Genomic DNA, 25234 nt, shown 5'->3' with positions numbered 1-25234 from the left:
CTTTTTGAAAATATTCTTTATATGTATTTATTTTGTGGAAGCGGGAGGTACATGTCACATCATGCATGTGGCATTCTGAAGATAAGCTGTGGGAGTCAGTTCTTTCCATACATTGTGTGGGATTCAGGGATCAAATTTATGTTGTCAACCTTGGAGACAAGTACTTTACCTGTTGATCCATCTTGCCTGCCCCATATGAGTCTCCTAAATTAATCTGAATGGCATTCTTTATACAGCATCATTAAACAACAACCCTTTGTCTAAAAATCTTGTACTCAGGTGCACATACCCCCCCCACACACACATACATAACAAACACACATAAACATAATTTTAAAAATAAATCTTTTTAAAATAAAAGATTGTACTTTCCTAGAACTGTTGTACTGCTGTAGATATGTTCTGTGTAAATTCGTTCAAGGAAATCGAACCTCTATGAGTGGTATAGAATAAAATGTATTATAGGGACTGTACCTTGTAGTTATGGGAACACACAGGGATCTGCATGGGAGGGTGTTGCCCTGTATTTGCTGTTAGGTTTCACTTGAGTCACTATTACTCAGACAGGCAATCAGGAAGAAAACCATGAAATGAGAAAACTAAAAACAAACTAGAACTTCCTCAGATGTACTGGAACCCTTAAGAACAAATGCAAAGTCATGACTGACTCACCACCTCGAGCTTTGACAGCATGAGCAATCTAAAGAATCTTCACCACAAAGCTGTATAAAAACTCATACAACACTCAAACAAGTTATAGAAGGAGATCTGGGCAAAGATAAAGGAGTGGCAGATCTCAGCATTCCCCATATCAACTAGGTATACAGATTGGTGCATATTAGTGATACCAACCTTCAAAACAGAAAACTGGCTGTTGCCTCACATCTGCCTTCCAAACCATATGCCAATGACTTCTGAAAATGAAACTGTACAGTGAAGAGAAATTAAGGTACAGTTTAAACAAGTTGACAGTAGAAAGTCTCTACCGATAGCAAACTGCAAATTAAAGAAGCAAAGCAAGCTTGAAGCAGGAAGAAAAACCACACATGCATATTATCATAAAATTCAGAAAGCAAAAAAAAGCAAAAACTCTGAAAGCCAGACAGATTTTTCAAGGGCAGATGGAGTTCAAGAGACCATAGGCATGATAAATGAAGACCACATGAGAACAGGAATAGGCAGAGTGCTGGAGAGGTCCCCAGAAATCCACAATGATATATCCTCTGTAGATTGCGGGCAATGGTCAAGAGAAAGCCTGATCTGACCTAGTCTGGTGATCAGATGGCCAAATACCCTAACGGTCGTCTTGGAACTCTCATCCAATAACTGATGGAAGTGGATGCAGAGAGCCTCAGCCAAGGCCCAGGTGGAGCTCCAGGTGTCCAACTGTCGAGAAAGAGGAGGGACTGTAAGAGCGTGAATTGTTGAGACCAAGACTGGAAAAAGCACAGGGACAAATAGCCAAATGAATGGAAGCACATGAATTATGAACCAAAGGCTGTGGAGCCCCCAGCTGGATCAGGCCCTCTGGATAAGTGAGACAATTGAATAGCTTGAACTGTTTGGGAGGCATCCAGGCAGTGGGACCAGGACCTGTCCTTAGTGCATGAGTTGGCTGTTTGGAAACTTGGGCTTACACAGGGACACTTTGCTCAGCCTGGAAGGAGGGGACAGGACCTGAATGTTCTGAATCCACCAGGTTTAAATGAATCCCCAGGGGAGTCTTGGCCCAGGAGGAGATGGGAATGGAGAGGAGGGGATAGGGAGAAGGTGGGGGTGGGGGTGGGAGGGGGGAGGACAGAGGAACCCATGGCTGATGTGTAAAATTAAAACACAAATATAAAAATAAAAAATATATTATATGTATCCAAAAGGGTAGAGTAGTGTATGCTATCACCTGAATTTTCAGTGAGACTGTTTGAATATTTATGTGTAGACAATAAATAAAATTAAAGACAAAAAAAAAAAAAAAAGAGACCATAGGCAGACAGCATACTTCTCAACAGAAACAAGGCAAGAAATAGCAGAGCAAGTGAATCACCACACTAAAAGAAAAACTGCAAATTAGGATTCTAAACCTGTCTAAGACACCCTTCAAGGATAAAGATGAAACACAGCCATCTTCAAAAAAAAAAAAACTCAAGGTCTTTATGTATGTCACCATCATACAACTTATGCTGTGCTTAGCTACAGGACTTGGATCCCACTCAAGGGGTGAGGAAAAGAAAGAAAAAAAAAAAAAAACCTGTGACTATTAGACACTTTACAGACTTAGTCCTCTATAGATCTCAATGCCAGATATCTTAAAATCCATACACACACAGAACAAATGAAATACATGTGCTGAAGAATAAATCAGAACTATTCATAATAAAGATTGTGTAGAAACTGATAAAACTTATTGAATATGCTCAAAGCATAAAAAGTACAAAGGAAAACACATTTCTAAAGAGAATATTTTAAAAAAAAAAAAACTGCTTTGAAACTCAATGACTCAAATTAAAACAAAATTACTCCATTAAGGAGACTTTTTTAAGTCATCAAAACTGGAATATTTAATGCTGCCATTAGTAGCTTAAAACAGTTAACTTCATTTACCTCTGTTGTAAGCGGAACTGGCCATAACCTTTGGAGAAAGTACTTTAGCAAAAATCAGAACTGATTTTAAATATTCATTCTTCTTAACTTAATGCCACTTGTATTAATCTATTCTGAGGAACAATAGTCAAAATATGAAGACATCACTGTATCATTATCTAATCAAGACACGAATATTAAAAATGTTCAGCCTAGCCCCAAACAAACAAGCAAACAAAAAGCCATGGCTAATTAGCTATGATAGCAGACACTTGTAATCCCAGCACTTAGAAAGTGGGAAAGGAGACAATGAGGCCAGCCTGAACTTCATAGCAAGACTCTGTCTGTCCCTGCCCTACCACCCACCACATACAGAAAGCAAAGTTCATGCATCTTCATGCATATTTTGAAATCATTTAAAATAATATTCAACATTAGTCTTAATAGTTTATTGAATATTTATGATTTTTTTATGTAACAAGACAAAGCAATGTTATAAAAATAGTATAAACCTAACGATATAAAATAAGCACAGGAAAAAGCTGGGTTGTGACTGTCACTTGAAAATGTGACTAGATATTTTCCAATTTTCTGCGTTTAAAAAATGATTACAGCTGGGTGGTGGTGGTGCACACTTTTAATCCCAGCACTTGGGAGGCAGAGCCAGGCGAATCTCTGTGAGTTCAAGGTCAGCCTGGTCTACAGAGTGAGATCCAGGACAGGCACCAAAACTATACAGAGAAACCCTGTCTCCAAAAACCAAGGGAAAAAATTATTACAAGTCTCTTCATTGTGCAGGTATGTTCTTATGTGTGAGGTCAGAGGACAGCTCACAGGAATCAGTCCTCTCTCTCTCTATTATGTGAGTCTTGGGGATCAAACTCAGACCATCAGGATCTGTGGGAGATGCCTTTACCCACTGAGCATCTCTCCAGCCCTAATTTTTCTTTCTTTCTTTTTTTTTTTTTTTACATTTAAAATAACCAACTAGATTTAACTTTTATAAATGAAAAATAAATTGCATTTCATCAAGGAGGTATAAAATAAAGCCTCATACCTAAACATGCAAACACCAAGTAATAATGTTTACAACAATGTTGGAAGGCATTGGGCCAGAAAGGTTGAGCTGTCTGAGAGTGGTGGGGAGAAGTTCAGCCATGAAAAGGAGCTGAGAAGGAATACGTGTCCTTCTGTTCAGAGTTCCAAGGGAGCCCTAAAGACAAAAGAAGGATGCAAAGCCTGTAGGAAAAGCAGAGAAAGCAGGGTTGAAGGCCATAAATCATGCAGAACAAGAAGTCTGGGCATCAGCAACCCGACAAAGAGACCCAGAATAAAGATGACAGAGAATCCTTCTCTGAGGGCTGGGGATGCTGGAAGCACAGAGAAAGCTGTGACCACCATTTGGTCTGCAGTGTGTGATTTAGCACAGCTGGAAAGGAAATGTAAGTCTGGGTGCTGAACATTTGACTACTGCCCTAGAGTTACACCTCTTATCCACTAGCTGTTTTGTAAAATCTACTTTTGTCCACCCCACTAAACCATCAGATCTTTTCAACCTGGGAAAACCCAAGTGACTATCCGACAAAGGAGCCCATAGACCAATAGAAGTCCAGAAAACGAACTCACCAGTCAAAGCCATTGTATTCATTGGAGGTTTCTGCCCACACGAACAGAAAAATCACAGACAAGATGAATGCAATTATCAGGCACAGATAAGAAATTTGCTCTTTCTGGAAAGAGAAAGAAATCTAACTTAGCTCCATTTGTCCATATTATCTCAATAATTCTTGTCTACATTTGCCAAAGGCCAGTATAGTTCTGGTGTTGGACATTACCCTCCCTAGGCTAGAACAATCTAAAGTTGTATAAGGAGTAGGAATAAAAAATAAGATTGCAAACATACATAGAAAGGGCATCCTGACAACTGAAGAGACCGTGTGAGCCCTGAGGCAGCAAACTACTACCGGAAGTGCAGTTAGGTGATGAGCACAGGAGTTGACTCAGTCTCATACACACTCCTACACAAAACCCGAGTGGACCTTTAAAAGCATGTTAGCAAATAATGTCTCTGCACTGCCTAAAGCCTCCCAGAGCCTCCTCTGCTATTCTATCACCCCCATCCAAAGAGCCTTCCATAGCCCACCAGATTGTATAGGATTAGCCCTAGCCCATCCCCCACCTCACACCTTCTCCACACTGACTTCCTTTCCAGAGGTCAGCCACACTAGCTGCTTTCTGTGACACATCAAATGTCATCCCCACTCTGAAGCCAGGTACCTACAGGTCTGCCTCGAGTGCATTGGTCCCAACACAAGGCTTACTCTGTCCGTTTGGAGATAGAGCAAAGGATTTGTTTTTCACATGCCTCTAACCACTCCCCTTTCCCAGTTTCTAATATATGTTTCTCTTTATCTTCAAAGATCTTATTATTCTTTGAAAGCATTCCTTCATCTATTATTCATGGTCTAACTTATCCTCCTGGAGTTCAAGCTACTGGAGGCCAGAGGAGGACTCCGGCTGTCTAGGCTACTGCGGCACACGAGTCTGATGAGCTCACTACCTTTCAGCCGAGTGAGTCTGTCTCTACTCTTTTACTCTCATCTCAACTCCGGCCTCAAGTTTGTCAAGGGCTCCTCTCTGTTTATAAGAGTAAGCTCAGTTTTTCAGTCTAATGTAAAGATGTCATAATTTCATCTAAATTTTGTTTTCTGATCCTAATTATTATTTATATAATGTCCCTAAATTCAGCACTGGAAATCTAATTTTCCTTAAACATACCATTGTGCTTTTCTGTATTTAGATTTTTGGTTAATTACACACACACACACACACACACACACACACACACACACACACACACACTCAGAATCCTCTTCTATGCATTTATTTCTGTTTATCACTTACCCAAATCAGTGACCCTAAGAACACTACAGTAATAATATCCATCAAGTAGTAACTGTGTATCATGTGCAATTCAAAGTATATTGTACATAATATCTCTTCCATTCTCATAGCAACTCCCGTGGTGGGTTTTGCTGTTAATGTCTCCCTTATTCTAGTAAGGATTCTGAAACAGAGATATTAAGTGATTTGCCTAAGCTCTTATAACAATGGGTCACTAATTTAGGGATGGTCAGTAGCAAAGCCATAAATTGAATCTGGTGGTCTTTCCCTTTATGCTATATTCCATCTGGAGTAGAAAGGGGACCTAAAAATTATCTAGGGACTTTATTAATTCAATTCTCTAGCTACAGAGAGACTCTGGTATATTACATAACCAGCCTAAGTTACTGTTATAATTACAACTCATACATACTCCACAGTTCCGGTCTGGTGTTTTTACCATTATACTAGACTGCCCTAAATGCTACCCTTTTCGATACAGCTTCCCTTTATACTTTACTCCGTGTCCTTTGTAGATCTCAAGTGATCGTAACCGCATCCCCAAGTAATGAACAGTCTGTCAGATCTACCCCTCTGTCTCCACACCTGCTTCACCACTCTAATCCATCCACCCACATCTCTTCTTTGGAGCCACCGTCTTCCCTTTGAATGCAGAGGCTTTCCTGCACTGGCCCTTCTCACATATCCTCCATACACTCAAATAACCATTCCAAAGCATAGCCCAGGTCATATCATCAAACTAAAGAATCCCCCACACACTCTGGTGATAGAGATCAAATCCAGGGCTCCATACATGCTAAGCATATGCTCTACCACGGAGTCACATCCCCAGCCCTCTCCAGGTAGTCTTTACTTCCAATTGACAGGGTAAGTTCTTCAAACCACACCATCTGACCCACTGATCGCTCCAGCCTCCTTTCTCAGCACTTCTCTATTCGTTTCTGCCCCCCTAAAGCAGACCTACCAACCCCGGGCTCCCTGCGCACTTTGACCCCTCTACTACCAGTTCCCACACCACCTCCAAATCTTCGCCCAGCCAGTTTCAATCGCCTTTCATGGTCTTTGACCTCTCCCTTACCATATGTCAGTGGGTACACCCACAAACTTGTCGCTGTGCTAATGCGAATGTATTTAACTTCCCCCAACACAACAGGAGTTCTTTGAGAGTAGCATACCTGAAGCACATTTGTGACTAGCATAAAAGCCAAATATCTGTGCATGAAAAACATAAGGGACAGAAGAACATTCTTGATTACTCCAGGGAAGCCTCCCATTACCTACGTTTTTTTCATGTATAGCTACTCAAACCAGACATAAGAAATGAGAACTCCAGGACTGGAGATGCATGTAGCTCAGTGGTAGAGTACTTGCCTAGTATGTGCAAGGCCCTAGATTCACAATCATCAAAATCCCCAAGACAGACAGTTAGGCGGATACATACATACATATAAAATAAAATATAAGAACAAGAAATTAGAGGTCTAATTAATGAAATTCTTAGATTGTAGCTGGACTATGTTTAACAATCAAGTGAAGGTGCATGATTTGTCCCTCTTTTCGCTGAAATGTGTTCATCATTTGATCTCTTATACCATATTGCTAACCAGAGGGTTCCACGACATACCACTAAGAGAAACAAAGAGGCTTTTTGTTAGATTATGCTTCATGCTACCGCTCAGAGTCACTAGAGCTCTATGTTAGTGAAAATCAAGGACTTACTTAGCCAGGAATAAAAGACATCTTATTTCCTACCCTATTATTATTAGGTTCCCTACCCCCAACCCCACCCCACCACCAAGGAATATCCTTCCCCTTTGGAAACTGACAGAGAATAGAAAATTAAAGATTTAGGGAGCTGGTGAGATCATTTAGTGAGTAAGGATGTCTGATAACCTGAGGTCAATCCCTGGAGCATACATGGTGGAAGAACAAAACCAACTCCTGTAAGTTGTCTTCTGATTACCACATTTCACACACACACACACACACACACACACACACACACACACACACACACACACACACATTTAAAGATTCAGAAAAAGATTTCCACCCACACCCACAGCTAAGAAAGTGTAGTCTAGCTCCTTTCCATCTCTATACCCAGGAGCAGCAACAGGATCCAAGTTCAGCTGTTTCCCACTCTCTGTACTGCCAGTGGCAACTGTAGCAGCCAGTCAGGAAGGTGATGTAGCATTTGCGGTTGAAGCACCGTTCTATCCACAGATTGGGGTTCTCGTCTGAGTTTCCTGTCTTCTTGTTCCCAGACTCAGCTAGGATGTCCTCATGCATGATTCACCGTTTTGCTGGAAGGACAAATAAAATAATCAGAACCTAGTGTAGCTCCTGTTCATTTACTCTAGCCTGCCATCCACAGACAATTCTATCGATGATAGACAGCTAAGAAAATTCATTACAATCAAGGACAAAATGTGGGATTCCGAGAAGAGGAATAAAAACTGCACCCAAGCTTTCTGACTAACTTGCTGAACGCTACAGTCATTGCACCATCCTAGGTATAGCTCTCTTGCTTCTGAAGTGAGATCACGTTTCTATCCCAGGACACTAAAAGGTGCACAAAGTAGCAAATTACATAGTATCTAACTGCAATGTTCTCTTGAAATAACCCAGGATGCTAAAGGCACAGGTGAATATATGAAAAATGCCATCCTCAACTAATACGTGATTTAAACCCTGCCCTGCCCCTTTCCTTTCTTACTCTCCGTCTCAGTTAATGTTGCTGTTATTACACACCATGACCAAAAGCAACTTGGGGAGGAAGGGGTTCGCTTCCCTCACAGTTCCACATAACAGTTCATCACCAAAGGCAGTAAGGGCAGGAACTCAAGCATGACGAGAGCCTGGAGGCAGGCCATGGAGGGGTGCTGCTTGCTGGCTTGCTCCTCATGGCTTGCTCAGCCTGCTTTCTTTTAGAACCCAGGACCACCAGCCCAGGAATGACACCACCCATAATGGGCTGGGCCCTCCCCCATCAACCACTAACTAAGAAAAATGCTCTACAGGCTTTCCTATAACCCCATCGTATGGAGGTATTTTTAAATTGAGGCCCCCTCTTCTCCGATGACTTTAGCTTGTGTCAAGTTGACATAAAACTAGCCAGCACACTCTCTATGTCTTAGTCACAGTTAACTTCAACTGTGCATGGTAGAATGTCAGCAACAGTTGAAAAAATAAACTTTTGGTTTTGTTTTTGTTTTATTGAGACAGTTTCTCTGTGTAGCCCTGGCTGTCCTAGAACTCGCTCTGTAGACCAGGCTGGCCTCAGACTCACAGATTCACCTGCATTTATCTTCTGGTACCAAAGGCATGGGCCACTACTGTCCAGATGAAACATACCATTTATTTTTCAGTTTTGTCAACAAAAACAACAGGTTATACAATTAGAACAACCTATAAACTGGGCATGGTGGCGCACACCTATAACCCAGCATCTATTCAGGTTGAGGAGAAAGAAGGACTACAAGATTGAAGTTGATGTGGACTGCATTGTCAGATCATGTCTTAGAAATGAATTTGAAGAGAGAAAGAGAAACTGGGAAAGAAGGAGGGAGGGCATGTGGCTTCACAGGCATCTTACACTTTTCTGTTCATCTTTCTCAATACAGAACTGCCTTCTCTGTCTAAAATGGCTACTCAGGCTTTAGTCATCACCCCAAACTCCAGCTAGCAGAAAACAGAAGAACAAAAGAGAGAACTCTGACTTAAAGATTTTTAGAGAAGCTAAACATGGTGTTTCACTCAGACATTTTCTTTTTGGTAGGAAAAGGGGAACAGGCAGAGATTGAGGAAATAGCTACTAAATTTTCTCAGTGTATTATGATTGAGAAAGCAGTTCTTGGACTAGCAACATGGCTCAACAGGTAAAGGCACCTGCCACCAAGCCAAACACCTGAGTTTGATCCCCAGTATGCACACGGTAGGAGGACGCCAACTCCCACACAGTTTTCTCTGACCACCACACACGCACTCTCTCTCTCGCGCACACACACACACACACACACACACACATGCACTCGCGCGCGCGCGCACACACACACACACACACACACACACACACACACACACATCTTTAAAAACAGACAAACAAATAAAATCCCTGGTCTGAACTTCTACTTTAATCAAAATGGGGTAGCAAGAATCATAGTGATCCTTCCACCTTGACTAAAACCTAAGGAATATATAAAATAATACTTTTTAGACATTATTAGAAAACAGTCAGTGATAATAAAGAATCCCCAAGAGGGAAAAACAAAGGACGTATTATTAATTACCCATTATAATATGTACAGGGTTATGAGGTCAAAGCATCAAGAAAGAAAATGTAGGTAGAGGCTGGTAGCCTCCCCAAATTAAGCAGACAAAAAAGAATCAGAGAGAAGAATGTGTTTAACTCCTGAGTCTACAACTGAATGCTGATAACTTCCCCTGAAGGAATGTGGATGATTAAAAGCAATCCAACCAACCACCTGACCCTAGATGCATAAGTCCCAAAGAAAAAACAAAGGAACCTTAAAAATCAAAAACAATGTTGTAAGCATTGCAGTTCCTATGGAAATATACCCTGGCAGTCAGGAGCTAAGGAATACCACTGTAATTATAAGCGTTATAACCATAGGAACTTACAGCTCTGCTCCAGGGAAAGGTTTCCCCCATGTAACAACTCTGCCCAGGCAAGGGAGGGTTTCCCTAGCAAAGTTGTTACAGTGTTCTTATAGCTCTGCTTCACTAGGGAAAAGCTTCCTCAGCAAACAGGTTACAGTTCTGTTCTACTCCCCTCCAGCAAAAATTGTTACAGCTGGGCTCAAAAATTGTTAAAGCTGGGCTCCACTCCAGCAAAAATGGCAAACCGCACAACAAACCTTACTCAAGAGATTTATTGGAAAGGAAGAATCTAGGAGGGTTGTTGCCTCTAGGATGAGGAGAAGCACCAAACTGAACAGGGTACAGAGCTTATATAGGGTTTCTTGGAGGCCACGCTTACCAGGCTGGCTTGGGACTAATGGATTTTTGTGGTATGATTCTGGCGCAAGCACAGGGACTGGTGGGATTTCATGCTCAGGAGTTAGTGGGATTTTGTACTCGGGGATCTCAAGGATTGGTCAGAAGCTCATTTTTTAGTAAAAGGGGGGGGGGGACCTGTAGGTCCCTGGCCCCCGTTTTGGGTAACTGTTGCCTTGCTTGTTGACCTTGACATTGATATCCTCCCTATGCTAATTCCCTGTGAGATTCCACCCTCCTGAATGCTTCAGGGAAGCTCCTTATCTGTGAATCCAGCATATTGGGCGTTAACTGCTTAGAAGCAAGATTGTAAAACATCAGGAGCAGGGGTGCGGATTTAGCCTAATGGTAGAGTGCTTGAAGGACTGGGGTTCAATCCTCAGCTCAAAAAAAAAAAAAAAAACCATCAGAAATGAACTTCTGCCAACCAGGTTTCCCCCATTGTGCTGTAAGTCTGTATTTAAGATCTCCTCCCTCCTTCAATATATGGCGTTCGACAGTAAAAAAAAAAAAAAGAGGGGGTCAACAACATGATGGGGAAACCCACAGAGACAACTGACTGGTGCTAGTTGGAGCTCACTGACTCTGGACTGACAGCTCAGGAACCTACATGGGACCGAACTAGGCCCGCTGAATGTGGGTGACAGATATGTGACTTGATCTGTTTGTGGGGTCCCTGGCAACAGGACCAGGACTTATCCCAGATGCATGGGATGAACTTGCTTTTTGGAGCCCATTCTCTGCGGTGGGATACCTTGCTCATCCTTGATACAATGGGGAGGGGCTAGGCTCTCCTTCAAGTTGGTATGCCAGACTTTGTTGACTACCATGGGAGGCCTTGCCCACTCTGAGGAGTGGATGGGGCAGATTGGGAGGGAGGTGAGGAGGCAGGAGAAAGGGAGAGAGGGGGAACTGGGGTTGGTATGTAAATTGGAAAGAATTTTAATAAATAAACATATTTAATAATTAAAAAAAAATCTCTCTCTAGTTAGAGTGGCAATCATCAAGAAATCAAATGGCAACAATGTTCTTTTTTTATTTAAATTTTAAAAATTACACATCAACCATGGGTTTCCCTGTCCTCCCCCCTCCTGCCCCCACCCCCACCTCCCCTCCACCCCCTCCCCTCTATTCCCATCTCCTCCAGGGCCAAGACTCCCCTGGGGTTTCATTTAAACCTGGTGGATTCAGTACAGGCAGGTCCTGTCCCCTCCTTCCAGGCTGAGCAAAGTGTCCCTGTGTAAGCCCCAGGTTCCAAACAGCCAGCTCACGCACTAAGTACAGGTCCTGGTCCCACAGCCTGGATGCCTCCCAAACTGTTCAAGCCACTCAACCGTCTCACCCATCCAGAGGGCCTGATCCAGCTGGGGGCTCCACAGCCTTTGGTTCATAATTCATGTGCTTCCATTCATTTGGCTATTTGTCCCTGTGTTTTTTCCAATCTTGGTCTCAACAATTCACGCTCTTACAGTCCCTCCTCTTTCTTGACAATTGGACTCCTGGAGCTCCACCTGGGGCCTGGCTGAGGATCTCTGCATCCACTTCCATTAGTTATTGGATGAGAATTCCAGCTCGACTGGTAGGGTGTTTGGCCATCTGATCACCAGACTAGGTTAGATCAGGCTTTCTCTCGACCATTGCCAGCAGTCTACAGAGGATATATCATTGTGGATTTCTGGGGACCTCTCCAGCACTCTTCCTATTCCTGTTCTCATGTGGTCTTCATTTATCATGGTCTGTTACTCCTTGTTCTCCCTTTCTGTTCTTGATCCAGCTGGGATCTCCTGCTCCCCTAAGCTCTCTTTCCCTCAAAACTTGCCCTTCATTACTCCCACTGTCATCCAGGTTGTTCATGTACATCTCATCCATTTCTCTGTCATTGGGTGATCCCTGTGTCTTTCTTAGAGTCCCGTTTTCTAGGTAGCCTCCCTGGAGTTGTGTAGCAGTCTAGTCATCTTTGTTTTACATCTAGTATCCTCCTATAAGTGATACCATGTTTGTCCTTCTGAGTCTGGGTTACCTCACTCAGGATGTTTTTTTCTAGATCTATCCATTTGCCTGCAAACCTCATGATGTCATTGTTTTTCTCTGCTGAGTAATACTCCATTGTGTACATGTACCATATTTTCTTTATTCATTCTTCAGTTGAAGGGTATCTAAGTTGTTTCCAGGTTCTGGCTATTACAAACAATGCTGATATGAACATAGCTGAGCAAATGCCCTTGTGGTATGATTGAGCATACCTTGGGTATATGCCCAAGAGTGCTATAGCTAGGTCTTGAGGGAGATGGATTCCCAATTTTCTAAGGAAGCGCCATAATGATTTCCAAAGTGGCTGTACAAGCTTGCATTCCCACCAGCAGTGGAGGAGAGTTCCCCTTGCTCCACATCCTCTCCTGTGTGTTTTTGTGTTTTTGATCTTAGCCACTCTGAAAGATGTAAGGTGGTATCTCAGAGTCCTTTGATTTGCATTTTTTGGATAATTAGGAATGTTGAGCAATTCCTTAAATGTCTTTCAGCCATTTGAAATTCCTCTGTTGAGAATTCTCTGTTTAGTTCTATAGCCCATTTCTTAATTGGACTGTTGGGCATTTTGATGTCTAATTTCTTAAGTTCTTTATATATTCTGGATATCAGCCCTCTGTCAGATGTAGGGTTGGTGAAGACCTTTTCCCATTCTGTAGGCTGCCACTTTGTCTTGTTGACCGTGTCCTTTCCTCTACAAAAGCTTCTCAGTTTCAACAGGTCCCATTGATTGATTGTTTCTCTCAGTGTCTGTGCTACTGGTGTTATATTTAGAAAGTGATCTCCGGTGCCAATGCGTTCAAGAGTACTTCCTACTTTCTCTTCTATCAGGTTCAAAGTAGCTGGATTTATGTTGAGGTCTTTGATCCACTGGGACTTAAGTTTTGTGCACGGTGACAGATATGGATCTATTTGCAGCTTTCTACATACTGACATCCAGTTATGCCAGCACCATTTGTTGAAGATGCTTTCTTTTTTCCATTGTACAGTTTTGGCTTCTTTGTCAAAAATTATATGTTCATAGGTGTGCGGGTTAATGTCAGGGTCTTCAATTCGATTCCATTGGTCCACATGTCAGTTTTTATGCCAGTACCAAGCTGTGTTTATTATGGTAGCTCTATAGTAGAGCTTGAGGTCGGGGATCGTGATGCCTCCAGAGGGACAACAATGTTCTTAAGGATGTCAAGAAAGGTAAATCTTTATTCATTGTTTGGCAGAGTATAAACTGATGCAGTCACCATGAAAATTAGTAAGCAGTTTCTTAAAAAACTAAAGAGAGCCGGGCAGTGGTGACACACGCCTTTAATCCCAGCACTCAGAAGGCAGAGGCAGGCGGATCTCTGTGAGTTTGAGGCCAACCTGGGCTACAGAGAGAGTTTCAGGAAAGGCGCAAAGCTACACAGAGAAACCCTGTCTCGAAAAAACAAAAAACAAAAAACCCTAAAGAGAGCCTTTCTGTATGACTCAGCATTATCAATCCTGGGCACACAGCCAAAGGACTCTATCTATCCCACCACGGAGATGTATTGATGTTTATTGCTGCCCTATTCACAGTAATAAAGATCTAGAATCAACCTCAATGTCCACTAACTGATGAATGAATCATGAAAATGTGGTACATTTAAACAGATTCACAACCATTAACAAGATTAAAGCTTACTGTGTCTCTCCAACAAAAAAAAGTCCAGGACCAGGATTCATTGCCAAATTCTACCAAATTGTTAAAGAAGAGCTGGCACTCAGGTTTCTCAAGCCATTTTGTAGAACAGAAAAGGAAGAAAGATCAAATATGATCTTAATTTATCCCAGGTTCTATGGGTTCAACACAATTCCAATTCCCACCAGGACCTCTGTGGACTTTTTTGATAGAAAGCAATATACTGATATAAGATTTGTACAGAAAAACAAAGAAAATATAAGCCAAACAATATGTTTTGAGATTCAAACTGAGTTCAAGACTTAAAGATAGACCAACTATGATGTACAGACCCAGAGAAAAGGAAAACATATGGGTTGATTAATCTTTGACAAATATTAAGGTAATTCAGTGGAGAGGCACAGCTAGGTTTTGTTTGTTTGGTTGGTTAGTTTTTGTATGTTTTGGGTTTTCTTTATTTACCTTTTCTTTGTAAGTTAAAACTTACACAGACAAAGGGAAGCTTCAGACTTGCTGGTACTGGCGCATCTGCATAAAGCAGGCACTCTTCTATCTCAAGATCCTGCACATAAGCTTATTTGCCACCTGCTTCCATGACAGGAGAACACAGGACTTAGGGGTTCTGAGGAGGAGGATGCAGGTATCTTTGGAGTACCAATAATTTAGACCACTAGAGTCAATTTCTAGACTACTCAGTTGTTCTTCTTAAAGCCTGTGAATCCACAGAACTAACAGAACCCTTGGAGATGCTCTTCTTTCATAATTCCCACCCCCTGGCCACTTCCCCAGCTGGGTCCTCACCTAAGCACTCCAATAGCCTCCTAAACAATTACTCTATACTCACACTTGCCCTCCAAAATGTATTCTCTATCAAAGGAATCTTACTTCTTTGTTTTGTTTTCTTCTTTAAAAAAAAAAATTGAGATCATAATTACAACATTTCTCCTTTCCTTTCTTCCCTCCAAACCCTCCTATACACCCTTCTCTACTACTCTCTTCCAAATACATGGCCTCTTTTTTCATTGTTATTGAATATATGTAAATACACACACACACACACACACACACACACACATATATATATATATATATATATATATATATATATATATATATATTCCTAAATATAACCTGCTCAGTCCATATAATGTTATTTGTATATGTATTTTCAGAGCTGAACATTTCACACTGGACATCCAATTGGTGTGCCCTTCTGAGACAGGGTCTTGATATGAAGCCCAGGTTGGCCTCAAACTCTCAATACTCTTGACTAAGAATTCTGAATTGCTAAGATTATAGGCATGAGCCACCAGGCCTAACAAAAATGATATGCTTTGAATGTGTGCTTATTATATATAGTTATGATTCAATAAAGCTTTAAAAAAATGAATAAAGTAAGAAACTAGGAGCCCAGCATGGTGGCAAATGCCTTTACTACAGGCACTCAGGAGGCAGAGGCATGTGACTCTGTATGTTCAAGGCCAGTCTGGTCTACAAAGCAAATTCCAAGCCAGTCAGGGCTTCACAGAGAGACCCTGTTTTAAAACAAAGAAACTAGAATAAAAAAATTTCAAGCCAAGTGGTGGTGGCTCACGCCTTTAATCCCAGCACTTGGAGGCAAAGGCAGGTTGATCTTTGTTGTGAATTCAAGGCCAGCCTGACCTATGGAGTGAGTTTCAGGACAGCCAGAGCTGTTACACAGAGAAACTCTGTCTTGAAAAATTAAATAAATGAATGAATGAATGAATGAATAAAACAATCCAAAGGGAAGTCAGATGACAGTGAAGAATATGGACAACATAAAACAAATAATATAATCTACCCAACAAAATGATCTTTCCCACAAGCAGTAGCCAGATTTAAGTCTACAGATGTCAGTATTACTTTAAATGTAAATGTAGTGAATTCTTCAGTTTAAAAACAAGCCAAAGTCTGTTTAACTACAAATAGAGAGCCAAGCACAAGTGTTTCATTTGTTGAAACTGAAAGGAAGAGAGGGCTGGGAATGTAATTCAGTGGTAGAGATGTGCAAGGCCAGAGGTTCAGTCTGGGCAACACACACACACACACACACACACACACACACACACACACACAAATAAAAATAAATCTTTAAAAGATGTGGACTCAGTTGGTGAAGAATTAGGGCCAAATGATACAGTCTACTTCACTAAAGACCAGCCAAGTAAATATGAGACAAAAAAAAATTATTGGAGACAAAAAGAACATAATGATAAAAAATAATTTAAAAGGTGTTTTCAACTTACATGTACTTAGTCACATAGTCTCCAAAAAAGAAATAAACATATCTATAGTTATGTTGGGTAGGAGGCAGAACATACTTATAAAGGACAGAATAAACAGATAATAACAAAAACAAAACACAATTGTATGTGCGTCAGTCAGATGGCTCAGTGGGTAAAAGTTCTTGCCATGTAAGCCCAATGACCTGAGTTCATTCCTCAGAACCCGTGGTGGAAGGAGGGGACTCTCAAAAGTTGTCCTCTGACCTCCACATATGAGCCATAGCACATGTGCACCTGGAATCACACAATATTACATATATACACATATACACAAAAGGAATAATTTCTTAAAACTTGTATAGAGATGATTACAACAAACTAGTCTTAATTAACATTTATAGAACAATATATTCAGCTAAAAACATAATTCATAGGAAAACTTGTTTTTAAAAATTTCAGTGATCACATGTAAAGTGACTATGTTGGAGTATAGGTAGGTAATAGAATACTTGCGTAACATTTGTGAAGTCCAATCCCCAGAACAGGAAAAAATGAAGTCATGTAACAGTTATATTAAGTCATGTAACAATGTACTTTTTTCTAGAAGCCAGATTTAGTATATGTTGCAACAATAAAAACCAAATGCAAACACTGCATGCTAACCAAGATGATCTATACAACCCTGGGGAACAGTCAGTGAGAGGAACATTCAGAGGCCACAGATGAAGGCTAGGCCTTGCAATGGATAGAAGGATTGTTTTGTCCCCTCCATTGATGCCTTTGCAAAGGGTGTGTACGATTGACGAGCCATTTAAAGTTCCTTCCTCCTTTGATTCTTCTGTGGAGCTCCACTTTTTTTTATTTAAAGATTTATTTATTTATTATGTATACAGAAGAGGGCACCAGATCTCATTACAGATGGTTGTGAGCCACCATGTGATTGCTGGGAATTGAACTCAGGACCTCTGGAAGAGGAGTTGTTGCTCTTAACCTCTGAGCCATCTCTCCAGCCCAGCAGCTCCACTTCTTGCCTCTTGCATTCACCATATACATCAAGGAAGGTAAATCTTATTTTTAAAAAAAATCTTATTTCAAATGGCCTGTACCCTCAGATTGCTCTTTCGGAAATCAAAATGTTTTGTTTTGGTTTTTTAACAACAGAGAAATGTATCCATGAATCAGTAAGAAATAGATAACTAAGAATATTTACATTTGGCAATTACATACATTTATTTTTAAAAAATCGCGAGTCAACACACAACACTCACAAGGGAAAGGAGAAACAAGTTAGTTGAGGAAACCACTGTGTGTGTGTATGCATTTATATCTTGGTGTGACTAGTCGCAAATACTAGAAAATCTAATGGCAGATGTGAACAAAGGTTTTGTGATGGGAGAAGGGTAAACTGAACTCTGAATAAAAGACAGCTTTTTACCCAGAATCATTACCACCACATTTCAACGCACCCACGGATCCTTTGAGTTTATGCACTAGCCAGGGTAGCTGGATTCACATGAACCGCTAACACTTAGCAGGGAATCGACTAAGTTGTTGCCACCCCAGGCCTCTTGACTCACTCATCCCAACAGCCTGAAGAAATCTCCACTTAGATTTCTTACTTCAAAATAAATGTGGGTAAAACTGAACCACCAATCACCCTCCCAAATCCTCCAGAAGTCCGTCCAATCTCAGGCTCAAAGACCCAACGGTTCACCAGCTTGACTCCAGGGACTGCGAGTAGACCTTTCTCTTGCCACGGAAACTAGAGATGAACGAAGACGGGCGGCATAGGACTGTCATCCTCAGACAGAGAAACAAGGCTGCAAGGACTTCAAGGTGGCATTCTGGGTGGCCAGCTTGGACACCCCTGGGCTGCAGAGCTTTGCTTCTGTGTCCTGACAGCTGTGGAGAGGAAGCCCCTTCTTCCTAGACCTCCAGTGATGGGCAAACCTCAGGTAACTTCCTGCTTTGGGTGATGTTTGGGGGTACACAGAAATGGGAATGCTACTTACAGTGACTTTACAGCCCCCAACGCAAATCCGGGTTTCACGCCTGTGAAGACCAGCGTCTATCAAGATGGAGGACCCGCAAGGCAGAGCCGCTGACCCGAGGGTCACATGCGTGGGGGGCGTGGCCACTCGCTGTGAGGGCGTGGTCATGCTCACACAGGGCTGATGCCTGGGAAAACCCGGTGAGGCCAGACTCCCAACCTTAGGACCGAGCACCACAGTTGGTTTGTTGTTGTTGGGTGATGCTTGGGGTTAGAATTTATTTCCTCAGAGCAACAGGTTTTTTGGTTGTGAGCCTAGCCTTTCAGGGCTGAGTCATCTCTCCAGTCCGGAGCAACATGTTTTAATTGTGCCTTCTAAGGTAAACGCTCTCTGATTTGCCATGATTGGCATAAAAATAAGCTTAGTTCTTGTTGCTTGCTTAATTCATGGTAGCTATTTTTTGTAGTGAAATTATCCATATCGCCATTTAATTCTCTTATTGCCCTGTTAAAGGAAAACAAGCAAATCTGTTTCAAACATGACAATGGGCCATTTTACCTTTGGGTTTGTTTATTTATTTAAAGTATTTTTTTTGGGTGTGTGTGTCTGTCTGTCTGTCTGTCTACATGCACCGGAGTGGGCAGACACACATGCACATGCAGAGGCTAAAAGCAGATTTCTGGTGTCTTCCTCTGTTATTCCTCTGGCTTTATTCCTTCAAGACAAGGTGTCTCGCTGAATCAGAAATACTGGACTGCATCTTGGTTCTCCTCAATGGCGTGTTGTTGTATAGACTTCAAACTCTGTCAACTCTAGATTAAATTCATTTGCTTTCCTTTCAAATTTGTTCCATCTCCTGTGGCTCTAAATGATGGTCTGAAACCAGAATCTCTTTTCTGAAACCTCCCTTTCCTTCAGTCTGGCAGAATGAGCAAATTTTGTTGTAATATTTTATGTCCACTTCTCTCCATTTCTTCTACTCACATTTTTTGTTTTGTTTGTTTGGTTTTGGTTTTTCGAGACAGGGTTTTTCCATGTAGTTTTGGCGCCTGTCCCAGATCTCACTCTGTAGCCCAGGCTGGCCTCAAACTCACAGAGATCCGCCTGGCTCTGCCTACCAACTGCTGGGATTAAAGGTGTGCGCCACTGCAGCTCTGCTACTCACTTTCTTGTGTTTCAAAGCTCACTAGGGCCCTAAATTTCTCAGTGTGCATCAACCAGTTAAGAGCCAGTTAATCGTATTACACTCTCCAAAGCCCTCCAAAGAGCGGGCCATGCTGACCTTCTAACATCACTGACTATGCTTAAAATGCATCCCTAGAGTTAAAGCTTAGTCTTCTTCACTTGGATTCTGTCCCCTTCTCCATCCTTACCTTCCCTCTCCCTCCATTCCCACTTCCACTTACTCCCAGCAACTCTAGACGTCTTGAACTGATCTTTCTTTCTCATTTAGTTTTTATTCATAATCACAAACTTAACTCTACAATCCAGCTAGACTGGGAGGGGAGTGAGAATACCGAACCCAGAGAACTCAGTGAGAGCAGAGATTACAGGGTATTGCAAGCACATGGGTAGGGGCATCCTCCTCAGCTACAGAAGGAATGGTCTGGTGTGTAAGATGCCTGCAAGTCAGAAAAATTAGAGTTGTCCACAGTCGGCAACACTGATCTTCTTGCTGGTCTTGTTCCTGGACCCAGAATGCTTCCATAATGTTCATGCCTTCTTTCACCTTCCCAAAGTCCACATGTTTGCCACTCAACCACTCAGTCCTTGCAGCGCAGATGAAAAACGAACCATTTGTGTCTGGTCCAGTGTTTGCTATGGACAATATGCCAGCACCTGTATACTTCATCCTGTTCTCATCCTCAAATGTTTCCCCATAGATGGCCCTGCCACCAGTGCCATTATGGTGTTTGGAGTTGCCACCGTGGCACATGAATCCTGGAACGATTCTGTGAAAGGAGGAACCTTATATTCAAATCCTCCTCTCCAGTGCTCAGAGCATGCATGTTTTCTGCTGTCTTTGGAATTTTGTCTGCAAACAACTTAAAGCAGATGCAGCCCAAGGGCTTGGCACCAGCGGTGATATTGAAGAACAGAGTGGGGTTGGCAAGCAGAACAGGGGACAGTGGCATCTGCAAAGTCTTGATCTGATCGCTTAGGCTGTCATGTGACTTTACTCATGGTGTACTTACTGACAGACTTTCTTCCAGCACCCAACTTTTACCCAGCTCTTCATTTTTTCCCATTTTTATTTTATACAGGCAGAAAGAAAGACAGACAGACAGACACACACACACACACACACACACACACACACACACACGCAGGTATTTTTCTCAAATGTATGTAAGTGTATGTACCATGTGCATGCAATACCCCTGAAGGCCAGAAGATGGTGTCAGATTGCCTGGGACTGGAGTTACTGATGGTTGTGAGCTACCATGTGGGGGCCAGGAATTAAACCTGGATCCTCTAAAGAGCCATCTCTCTAGTACCTTTGGGTAAATTTTTTTTGTTGTTTTTTGTTGTTTTTTTGTTTTGTTTTTCGAGATAGAGTTTCTCTGTAGCGTTGGAGCCTGTCCTGGACTAGCTCTGTAGACCAGGCTGGCCTTGAACTCACAGAGATCCACCTGCCTCTGCCTCCCGAGTGCTGGGATTACAGGCGTGTGCCACCACTGCCCAGCATTTTGGGTAAGTCTTAATCCAAGGCTCAGCTCAGGAAAACCTTCTTCATTACTATGCCTTGTCAACAGACTCAGTTATGTACTTGGTCCTAAATACCCCCTATCTCCCTCCAAATAAACCTTTTACTACTGTACTAGCCACACTGGTAGTAATTACTTGTTTGGTGAGGTCCTATAATCTACTTGCTGCTGGCTAGACCACTGTGGTGGTTTGAATGAGAAAGGCCCTCACAGGCTCCTGTGTGAGTACTTGGCTCCCAGTTGGTGCAACTGTTTGGGGAGGATTAGGAGGTGTGACCTTAGTGCTGAGCCGTGGTGGCGCACGCCTTTAATCCCAGCACTCAGGAGGCAGAGGCAGGCAGATCTCTGTGAGTTGGAGGCCAGCCTGGTCCACAGAGCGAGTTCCAGGACAGTCAAGGATACACAGAGAAACCCTGTATCGAGACAACCCCTTCCCCCGCAAATAGGACGTGTGGCCTTGTTGGAGGAGTTGTGTCACTGGGAGTAGACTACGGGGTTTCAAAAGCCCATTCATTCCCAGTCAGCTATCTCCGAGTCAAAAAGTAAGCTCTCAGCTACTGCTCCAGTGCCACGCCTGTTGCTACCATCCCCCATGTATGCCACGATAGACTCACCCTCGGAAACAGCCCCCAGTAAACTCTTTCTTCTATCAATCGCTTTGGCCATGGTGTTTTGTCATGGCAATAGAATAACTAAGACATCTACTTATCTCTTTATTACCAGTGCCAACTGAAATTCCTGGCAAGTTGTCAGTTAATGGTTATTTAAATAAGTCCCTGGAAGCTACAGACCCTGCAGCCCTTAAACTGCATGCAGTGGCTGCCTCTTTTCTGACTGCACTGAACTCCCTTGAGTACGCCTTCTAGTGCAAGGTGTCAGGTGGGTGGAGTGATGGTTGTGCACATGAAGAAGTTTAAGCCTTGAAATATTTACCCTCTTTTCTCGATTCTGAAACCTCCCATTTAACCCCTGACACAGCAGGTCTAAGCTGTTGGCACCCGCTGCAACTGGGTAGCTGTCGAAGGGGTTAAGCAGTCTTTTGTGAAATGCAGACTTTTTCAAAATTCCATTCTGACGGCTTCTTGGGAGGCTTTCCCCTCATTGCTCTTCAGGAGACACTGAAACGGGCTGTAGCTGTTGGTGTCTTGGGTGTGAGCAAAGACAGCCTGATCAAAGACGGTCAAGCAAGACAAACAAAACTAAAACGTTCAAAACAGACTGAAAAGAATATCAAAGAACTGATCAAATTAATTTACAACATCTTTTTTTTTTTTCCAAAGAATGGATGTATTTAACAAGTTTCTATGGGAGGGTTAACATTTAGCTGTTAGAAATCAGTAATGAATATACGGATATATATGGTTTTGTTTATATATATATTGTTCTTGTTTTATTTAGTTAGTTCATGCATGTGCAGGCATGTGCACATATATGTGGAAGTCAGAGGACAATTTTGGAGTTTCAGGGTAGGAACTCACATTCTCAAGCTTGGTGGCAAGCACATCTCCTCACTGAGCCACCTCACTGGCTTTGGAGAAACTGTGCTTGTTTCTTTTAATTCTCTCAAAATTAAAAATTGAAAGTCTGTCATTAGTTTCCTTAAATCTCCAGCTTCTTTAGCATCTTAGTTCAACGATTTTTATAAGAAAACTCCAGATAAAACCTTTTCTACTGATGTTACATTATCTTTTCATCTTTCACTCATTTGTTTGTGTATTTATTTTGGCAATGCTGGGGGGTTTTAACTCAAGGTGCCTTGCACACGCTAAGAAAGTACTTTACTGCTACATGCCATCCTGCACACAATCCTCTTTTGACAAAAAGAAAACACAAGAGTGTTTTTAGTTTCCTGTCGATGCTAAGGCCTATCTATTTCAAACAGACGGGAGACATAATCACAAACAAGCAAATACCAACACACATTTAAACCTCTACAGCAACTGACATTCCCTTGGCTTAGCCATTTCTCGGCCAAATATATGTTGGTAATTTTAAAACTGCAGCCAGTTCACTAAGTTCCCTGTGGTTTGAAGTTGGGTGAGGTAGTTCTCCAAACCAGTTATAACTAAGCAGTTTTACTACTTAGCTCTTGGACTGAAGAATGAATAAACAGTCAAAGGTTGTTCTAAGTGGCATTTATCTAAATCAACGAAGTAAGAAAGGTGACATGAAAAAAGGGATATACTTGTGAGTACATATGTCACCTGTCTTGTGCCAGCTTCTGATTTTTCTTGGCAGCATGCTGAGGCTTGGAGCCAGACCCTACTCAACCATCCAGCAGTAATGCATCAAGCCCAAAACTTGGACAATGCTTTTGTTAAGCATGCAGAGTGTTCCTGCTTGACAAGCCTTTTATTAAAAGAAAAAAATCTTTTATTCTTTTTTAATTTTTTATTGTGTGTGGGATTTGGAACTCATGTCAGCAGGTTGCATACATGTCTTTACCTGATAAGCATCTTACTGACCTCTGAATCTTATTTTTTATGTGTACATGTATGTCTGTGTGAGTGTATGCCATGTGTGTGGATGCCTACAGAGGCCAAAAGAGGGAGTCAGATCCTGGTGCTGGGAACCAAAGTTAGGTCCTTTGAAAGAGCTCTTAACTGCTGAGCCATCTCTCCAGCCCCCTCAATTTCCTTTTAAATGCAAGAACATTAAAATCAATCCTTTGATTTTTGTTTTGTTTTTCCAGACAGTTTCTCTGTGTAAAAGCCCTGGCTGTCTGTCCTAGAACTCACTTTATAGATCAGGCTGGCCTTGAACTCACAGAGCTCCACCTGCCTCTGCCGGGATTAAAGGTGTGTGCACCACAAATGTTTGCAATTGTTTGCTTTTAACCCTAATAAAGAAACTTGAACTCCAAGTCTAAAAGAGACATAAAATGCTAATGGCAGGTCTTTCATCACTTAGCAACTCACCAGGCAAAGGAGAGGCTCGGTTTTGTTTTTCTGCCTTTTTAAGTCTTGTCAAGCAAGCTTGATTATACACAATTTATTATTTTGGTTTTGGTTTTGTGACAGTATATCATAGTGCAGCCCAGCCAGACACAAGTTTTTACCAGTGATGAAGTGACTATGGATTTTACGATTAGAAACCAGTATTGACTAAAGTGTCAAAGCATAACTGAGACTCCTAGATATAGATTCTTATGTAAGACTCCTATTTTAGTGCCAGTGAGAGTCAGAATTAGCACACAGTCTTCTAACAAACCAGGTCACTTCAAGCATTACAACACAGGATCGCGTTTGCCATGTTCCAGGGACTGTACCCAATGCTCTGCATAAATTTTATTTCCTCAGAAACTTAGAGGTAGATACTATTACTATGCCTACTTTACAGATACAGAAGTTGAAAGTTAGATGATTTAAGTTGCTGATCCAAGGACATACATGCTGTGAGTAAGCCACAATAAAACATACTCAATTGGTTTCGGTTACATTATGCTACTTATTTCCTCTAAAGCAGTGGTTCTCAACCTACACCTTGACCCCTTTTGCAGGGGTCACCTAAGACCATTGGAAAATACAGATATTTATAATTCATAACAGTAACAAAATTACAGTTATGAAGTAGCAATGAAAATAATTTTAAGGTTGGGGTCACCACACCATGAGGAACTGTATTCAAGGTTCCAATATTAGGAAGGCTGAGAACCACTGCTCCAGATGTTTGCCCTCTAAGATGGAAGTGAGTTCTACTACCCACCAGTGAGCCTGGGAAAGGATTCCAAGCACCACGTGAAACAGCCTCAGACCCTTTAACTGTACCCTGATGACATAGAGCCTGAGCAGAAAAAAATCAAACCACGGTGTGCCTTAAGACTTTAGAGCAGCAGCGACTGTTACTGCGTTTGGTCTCCTCGGAGTTATCCCTTTCAACTCAAAGCTGAGTCTGTGTCCGTCTTAACTAAGAAGGAATATTGACCTGCCTAGCCTCAGCACTCCTAGTTCTTAGGCTAGACCTATATACAACTACATAGTTCTTAAAAACAGTCTTGAAGGGGAGGGGGAGACACCAACCCGGCAGAATGAGCTGCTGTGGAATATATTTGTATACTGTGAAAGTACAGACACATATGATTTCACCCAAGCATATCAGTGGTTACCA

At 41.9% G+C, this 25234-nt stretch overlaps 1 protein-coding gene and 1 pseudogene across 1 annotated transcript in view; both read right to left on the bottom strand.

Moving 5' to 3' along the window:
• Gdpd4 (glycerophosphodiester phosphodiesterase domain containing 4) overlaps positions 1-7773 on the bottom strand; it is a 74336-nt gene extending 66563 nt beyond the window's left edge. The window contains exons 1-2 of the mRNA XM_036174992.1: positions 7585-7773; positions 4204-4307 (exon numbers count right to left, since the gene is read on the bottom strand). Of these exons, the coding sequence (XP_036030885.1) occupies positions 4204-4307; positions 7585-7773 (293 nt within the window). The remainder of the gene's footprint in view (positions 1-4203; positions 4308-7584) is intronic.
• Positions 7774-19992: 12219 nt separating this feature from the next.
• LOC118569575 lies at positions 19993-20686 on the bottom strand (annotated as a pseudogene).
• Positions 20687-25234: the final 4548 nt, after the last annotated feature.

The sequence above is a fragment of the Onychomys torridus genome, chromosome 1, assembly GCF_903995425.1.
Source record: "Onychomys torridus chromosome 1, mOncTor1.1, whole genome shotgun sequence".
Taxonomy (NCBI): Eukaryota; Metazoa; Chordata; class Mammalia; order Rodentia; family Cricetidae; genus Onychomys; species Onychomys torridus.
The sequence above is the reverse complement of the archived record's forward strand: the minus strand, read 5'-3'. Positions and strand labels throughout refer to the sequence as shown.